This window comes from Sciurus vulgaris, assembly GCF_902686455.1.
Source record: "Sciurus vulgaris genome assembly, chromosome: 17".
Taxonomy (NCBI): Eukaryota; Metazoa; Chordata; class Mammalia; order Rodentia; family Sciuridae; genus Sciurus; species Sciurus vulgaris.
This window is the reverse complement of record NC_136478.1, coordinates 17,519,064-17,526,019: the sequence shown is the minus strand read 5'-3', so window position 1 is coordinate 17,526,019 and position 6,956 is coordinate 17,519,064. Positions and strand designations below refer to the sequence as shown.

General features: G+C 45.4%; 1 protein-coding gene and 1 pseudogene across 2 annotated transcripts in view; both read right to left on the bottom strand.

Annotated features, from left to right (window-relative positions):
• The window catches only part of LOC306647488 (putative ATP-dependent RNA helicase DDX28), a 112,642-nt pseudogene that overhangs the window by 43,928 nt on the left and 61,758 nt on the right, over window positions 1-6,956 (bottom strand). The window lies entirely within an intron of this gene.
• Window positions 1,389-3,680, bottom strand: LOC306647499 (DNA-directed RNA polymerase II subunit GRINL1A-like). Its single transcript, XM_079116925.1, has one exon. The coding sequence runs from the start codon at window positions 3,527-3,529 to the stop codon at window positions 2,417-2,419; it is 1,113 nt and encodes a 370-aa protein (XP_078973051.1). The 5' UTR covers window positions 3,530-3,680; the 3' UTR covers window positions 1,389-2,416.

Here is a 6,956-nt window from a genome sequence, read left to right as displayed (position 1 = left end):
CTCTGCTCCCTGCAGGGTGCTGGGAGGGCTGGGAGGCATTTCAACTGCTATTTCCCTCCTTTGTGAGGCTTAAATGTTAAGCACCAACTGGCAACCATGAGTGAAGGGATGAAGAGAAGCCCCTTCGAATGGGAAGACTACATTTACAAAGAAGTCAGAGTGAAGCCAGTGAGAAGGAGGAGTATAAAGGATGGCTTTTAAATTCGGATCCAGTCTCCGCCAAGCTCTGAAGACACCAGTAAAAGCTGCAGTATTTGCTCATGGCAAGCGAAAGCAAGGTCCCAGCTGTGACAGCACTGAAAGTCATTTGAAACCACCCTCAGTGATTCCCTCAAATTATTGCTATGTTTGAATGACTTTATAGTTAACACAACAGCAACAATACAAATTTTATGTCTGTAAAATAAATATAGGAATTTTAAGTGGAAAAAAAAAGATGCATTAGTTGTCCCAGATAGGTGAATGTTTGTCCTCTGCACAGAGAGGCTCAGTCAGCAAGCTTCTGTGCCATTGGTCTCTTGTCACTCTGGTGTAAGACACGAATTTTGGGGCCTAGGGCAACACAGGACGTTTTTGACCTCTGATGGAGCATGGTGTTTCTTGGGAGCCCTTCTGGCTCTCTCCTTTGGCTTCTCTACTGGCTTCTCTGTTTTGGCCTTGGGTGGAGTGGCCAAGGGAGCGTCCTTATAGAGCTGATAGCCACCAACCAGGCAGTATGTCCCCCATGCCAGCCCACTGGGTTTCTCCACATCCTTGGTAGAGGACGTGGTAGTATGCAGGTGTAGGAGGAGATGCGGGAGGTACCGCTGCTGGAAGGAAACCAAGAACCGAACCGTCACTTCTGCTTTATACAATCTGCCAGCAGCACTTCCCTCTCCTGTTGCTTCCTGTTCTGACTGAAGCCTTGTTATCATCTTGGCATCTGAAACACAGCCTTTGCCTGTCACCTCTACAAATGCTTTGCTGTCTCCTCAAGGAATGCTTTGTGTAAAAGTACTTGAGTTCTGTGGAGCCCACGGAAGCAGCAGGAGAACAGGACTTGTTCCCCTTTCCAGAGAGAACCATCAAACCTCAAAATGATCACAAAGGTCACTCCCTCAGTCTCTCCCTTCTACCACGAGACAAATTTGTTAAGGTCTGTTATTTCTTAGGCTTTAATGGAAATAATTTTCATGGTTTGGAATAAATGGTCTAATATGAATTATTATAAAGCCCGTCTGACCTTAGTAGGTCCGGTTGGGATCCACTGATACAGCGTGTTTCAGCCACACTGAATTCGAGCCCTGTGTTTATACATTTTTTCTAATGCCTTTTTTTTTTTTTTTTGCAATGGTGTTTTGGTATGTTGCGCCAGACTGGCCTGGAACTCTTTTTTTTTTTTTTTGAAGTTGCTCTAATTAATATTTTATTTTTCCTTTCAATACTTTTAAAGGCTCCACATTAGACAAGGAATTTTTTTAACAACATAATTTCTCTGGAGACAACCATATAATCATTTTAAATGACAGGAACATGTATATATAGGAGATTGGGATTTCTGCAGCCTATATATGCCTCTTTTGGATAGGAGGGGAAGCAATGTACTGACAATTCAATTATAACTTTGAAAAAATAACTGGTCTTTGTACTAAACATGAATGTGCTACACATGGACCTCATCTGTGAGAGCAATGAACTCCAGTCAGGTGAAGCATGAGAACAGCGACTCCTTTTCTTAGCTCTCAGTCTGCTTTTCCTATGCCACAAGTTCCTCCAGGCAAATCTGGTCATCTAGAAAGACCCTCTGCCCTCCAGGATCTCCTCAAAGTACTCCTTATTCCTAATCAGAAGAAAGATAACAATCTTCCTAAGGGAAGACAAGAGAATGAAACAAACATTTGTGAAGCATTTTTCTGAGTGTCTTTCAAGGTAAAGGACATCCTAGATCTCAGCTCCATGTTAGCATACACACAGTGCTTTGGACTGCTCCCTTCATTGCTCAAAAAAGGAGGGAACTATTTTTCTAATTTATTTTAGGTGTCTGGGACAACTAAGTGTTTCACTGAAAGACATAATAAATGCCATTTGATAGAGGTAAGAATAAGGAAAAAAGCAGTTATCTACTTCCATTTGACTTAGAGGAAAAAAACATATTCTACTACATACTAAAATATCAGACCAATGCATGACATACCGCAAAACTTTAATACAATATGGTTAAACACAATATTGAAATATTAAACTTTTCAAGCACACGAAGATCATCTTCTGAAAGACAAACTGAGCTTTATTTTTTGTGGTGACATTTTTGTAACTTTATAAATGTTTTTTCCTCAACAATGTCTGACACCAATCTTGATACTTGTTAGGAAGTCTGATGGAAGATAATGACCTCTCAAGAGTCGAAAATTTTAGGAGATAATCCCAATGCCCATCTTCATAATTCATCATCAGAGGACTGATCATCATCTTCGTCCCTTACTTCTCGGTACTTCCCTGAAGACTCCCCTTCTGGATTATAACTCTGCATTTTAATATTCAGTCTTTCAGCTAATTTTTGTGCTGCGAGCTTTGCTTGCATCTCCTCATAATTCTGTTTCTGCTGTTTCTGAAGTTCCAAAGAGTCTTCTATGGAAAGCAGCTGTGCAGGCAGATGGTGAAGTGGCAGGAGCCGTGCTGCTGTGATGTCATCAAGATGCTGCTTGTCCCTGCGCCGCTGCTCTGCTGAGGAAACCGGAGACTCTACCCTCTGAGAGTGACTAGGTGAGTCATTCTGTTGTGATGGTAAAACATTGGTTTTAAATTTATGTGGTGGGGGCACTGGGTTTTTGGCTCGCATTTCTAGCACTTCCATGTAATGGGGCTTCTTAGGAGTCCTACCAGAAAGGCCCATCAAGTTCTCAGCACTCGTGTTTTCTTCTGAGTGATGTATACCTTGGTCTGCAACCGTGAACCTTTGGAACTTATCAATAAACAGGTTGTCAAAACTGCTGGAAATATCTTCTGCTTGACTTGAAACACAATGCTGAGGGAGAGGCTCTCTAGCTTCAGGTGACGAAGGTCCCCTGGCTCCGTTGTGGGAAGCTGGGCCCTTGTTCACTGTGTACTCAGTCTCTGGAATCTCTTCATCGCCTTTGTGAGTAGGATGTACAAGTCCCTGTTTTTCTGAGATTGTGTTAGATGATTTGATGTTATCTACAAAGGAACAGCCAGGAACTAGTGATGAAGTATCAAGTATTCGGTCAGAATTCTGGGCCTTTTCTATATCCACATCAACTCTTGCAATTACTTTTTGCCTTAGCTTACAGTCTAAACTAGCAGAATGAAACAGTTCACGTTTTCCTCTAACCTCTTCACGCTCTGCAATCGCAGCTTTCAGTTTGGCAACAGTGTCTAAGATCTTTTTACCTTTGTCGGGCAATCTGCAAATGAATTTTTCGTTGCGCAAAAGTCTCTCCTGGCGCTTCAACATCTCCCCCAGCTCCGCCGAACTCCGCTGCCCCAAGTCCTCGGGAGCTTGGGGCTCGAAGCCGCGGGGCAGCGAGAACATTCTGCGGGGGTTGAGGCTGGCGCGGCGGAGGGCAGTCAGCTTCCTCGGAGGGCCCCTCAGCTGGCGCGGGATCCGCGGCAGGCAGCGACTCCGGGGCACGAGCGGGAGTCGCCATTTTCCCGGAAGAACAGGTCTTCTTCGAGCCGAATCGAGCTTTTCTGGCCTGGAACTCTTGAGCTGAAGCAATCCTCCTGCTCCGCCTCCTCAGTAGCTGGTACTATGGTTGCGTCCACACTCTCCAACCCTACCACTTTATGCAGGCCATATTCTGGGGCAGAGGGATCCAGAGATCCAGATCCAGATTCTGGGTACCAATTTGAGGCCCAATAGCCTTTTCACATTCTCTTCCTGTGACACCATTTGCTTATACCTCAAGTCTTACTTAACATTTCGTCTCTCCACCTGGCCTTTGTTTTCTTCTCAACGGCATGACACCTTTTCATCAGTGGATCAGGCTGGGATATGTGTGAGGGGGGCCCATGTGTGTATCCCTGACAGTGTGGTAAAGGCGTCTGTGTCTGAAGGTGAGGTTGATGAGAGGCCAATAGCTCTTCCTCAAAGTGCTCCATCATTTGATAAGGAAAGCGCAGCACGCTTTTGTAAGTGTCTTATGAAGGAAGAATGTGGAGAAAGCCTCCTTTCTGATTTGGTGGTGGGAGTCTCCCCTTTTGGCTGAAGTTTCACTCTGTTCCCCACCCAGATCCTTGAGCCCAACTCCTGGACTCAGGTGATCCTCCCACCTCAGTCCCCCAGGTAGCTGGGACCATAGATGAGTAGCAGTGTACTGGGCTCTGAAGGAAGCATCTGGGGAGTCTGAAGGGGAAGGCTGGATTGACAGAGATCAGGACCTTTGTGAACACTTGCCCTGAGCAGTGAGCACAAGCACTGTGGGTCCTTGAGGGTGCAGCAGACCTTTGGTCTCACTCCTGGCCAGGGAAGTCCTGAGGTGTGATGGGCCAGCCCAAAAGGAACATGTGGCACTCCAGTGAGGTTGTGTATTTACCAAGGGCTCCATTACTGATGCCTGGCCTATATGCAGCGCTGCTCTCCCAGGGCAAGTTAGACTGGATATAAAATATCTGGTCAGACATTCTCACTCGAGCAGCCAGACTCGCTTGTGTCTTGTAAAGGACTGGTACGCAAGTTTCCTAGCTACCCTCCCGTGGAAATGGTGGCTGTGATGTCATCATGACCCACTGAGGTCATGGAAGGAATGGGTGATTTGAGGGATAGGCGTCAGACCCTTAGTGTTGTATGGAAAGCAGGGTGAAAGTAGAGAACTCTACCTGGGCCTTCCCTTCTGGCCTCTCCACCCATATCCTAGAAAAAAACCACTGTCTGTGGATCACAGCTGGGGGTTGGGACAGCCCAAGACCACAGGGGAGCAATAGAAACCTAAATTCTGAGACTGACCTGAGAATCATGAATCAACACAGAGACAGCAAGGTTGCATGGCCCTGACCCTGAGCATTAAACTGTTGGAGGGGCAGTGATGTGAGTGGATTAGGGGGTCCGGGAACTCTTCTTTGTTGTGGGCCTGAACATAGGTTAATATTCAAACTTCGCATGTTGTGATCTGTTGGCTCAGGTGCCCTATGAGGGAGATTTTTCTAGTTTAAAGCCAGCCTCAACTTAGTGAGACCCTAAGGAAGTCAGTGAGTGCCTGCCTCTTTTTAAAATTAAAGAAGTCCTGGGGATATGCCCTAGTTGGTTTAGTACCCCTGAGTTCAATCCCCAATGTACGAAATCAAAGAACCAAAAAATTGGAGATTCTTGAAAGCATTTCAATTGGGAAGGAATGCAAAGATGGGCTCATATTGACCTCCTTCTGCTCCAGAGATTAATACTTTAATGGAGTGGAGATGTGAGGCATTGGGTTTGATCCTGGGCACCAGAGAGAAAACAAGAAAAGAATTACACCCTCATATTTTCACAAGTGAGTTCTGAACTGGAGGCTAAGGTTCCTAGCCAGGGTAACCCAAGTAGGACAGAGGTGTTCTGCTCAACAGTGGGGTTTCTTGTTCTTGTTGGGGCTCCAGATTTATAACTGTAGGACAATCTGTCACATTTCAAATTGGTGAACAGTGGCAAGGCTGTTCAAGGTGCTCCAAGGCCAAAGGAATTCTCCAGTGACTTTACAAAGTAGGAATGACAGGCCCATTTTAACCTAAAATTTGAGATTTGTTTATGACACTATGACATTACAAAATGAGCACATCATCATTTCTTTCCCCTTTCTTCACAAAAGGCTAAGAGGCTCTGTGTGGGTATGTAGGCCCGAAATCCCAGCTTTGTAGGAGTCTTAGGCAGGAGGAACACAATGTGAGGCCAGTCTCAGCACCTTAGTGAGACCCTAGATAAAAATAAAATGGGGTGAGGATGTAGGTCAGTGTTAAATCTCCTGTGGGTTCCATTCCCAGTACCGCATTAAGTAATTTAAAGAGGGAGAGAGCTGGGATGTAGCTCAGAGGTTGAGTGCCCCTGGGATTAATCCTTTTTACTGAAAGAAAATTGGAAAGAAAGAAAGAAAAGGAGGGAAGGAAGGAAAGAAGGGAGAGACAGAGAAAGGAAAGAAATAGAGGGAGAGAGAAAGAGAGAGAGAAAGATAGGAAGTAAGAAAGAAAGAAGCAAAGAAAGAAAGAAAAAAGAAGGGAGGAAGGGAAGGAAGGGAATGAAGGAAGGAAGGAAGGAAGGAAGGAAGGAAGGAAGGAAGGAAGGAAGGAAGGAAAAGTCAAAGAATAGGTCTGGGGGTATAACTCAGTGGTAGAGAGCTAGCCTTCCATACACTGCAAAGAAAGAAAATAAGCTCAACTGAGTCTTTGTCCTCCATGTGGCAATCTAGAGTGCGAATCATCAAATAAAATGAAGTCTGGCCCAATGGTAATTCTTGTTAAGTCAGTCTATGAAAATATCATTTATTGCTGGAAATGAAATGGCAGAAAATAAAATTCTGGTTTATTCTGCACATTGTATGTGAAAGACTATGCTACTTTGGTCCAATGCTCCGTTACTGCAATCCTGGCTAGTAGCTCATCTTTCAAGCCACTAGCAGCTCACCAGGCCCTAAGAGGCATTAAGGACAGCCTAGGTGAGAATGTTTTCAACATGCAGGACACCAGTGAGGATTCCTAATCCAGATTCACATTTGAGTGAACCAGAATCAAGCTTGCAGAGGCAACGGCTGTCTCCCAGAGGATGCCAGTCCTGGAAGGCTTCTCCTTCTGCAAGGTGCCAGTTCAATAGCCAGCATCAGGCTCACATCCCAGGGGTGGGTCACAAACCTGACAAGCGCACCTGACACCTGGCTCCCAAGCCAGCCCACCCTCCCTGCTCTGTGGATGTAATCTTGCAAGGTGAGGAAAAATCATAATTGACAACCAGCTCCACATGGGTGCTGTGTAGGCTCTGAGTGGCTATGTCTGTGCAG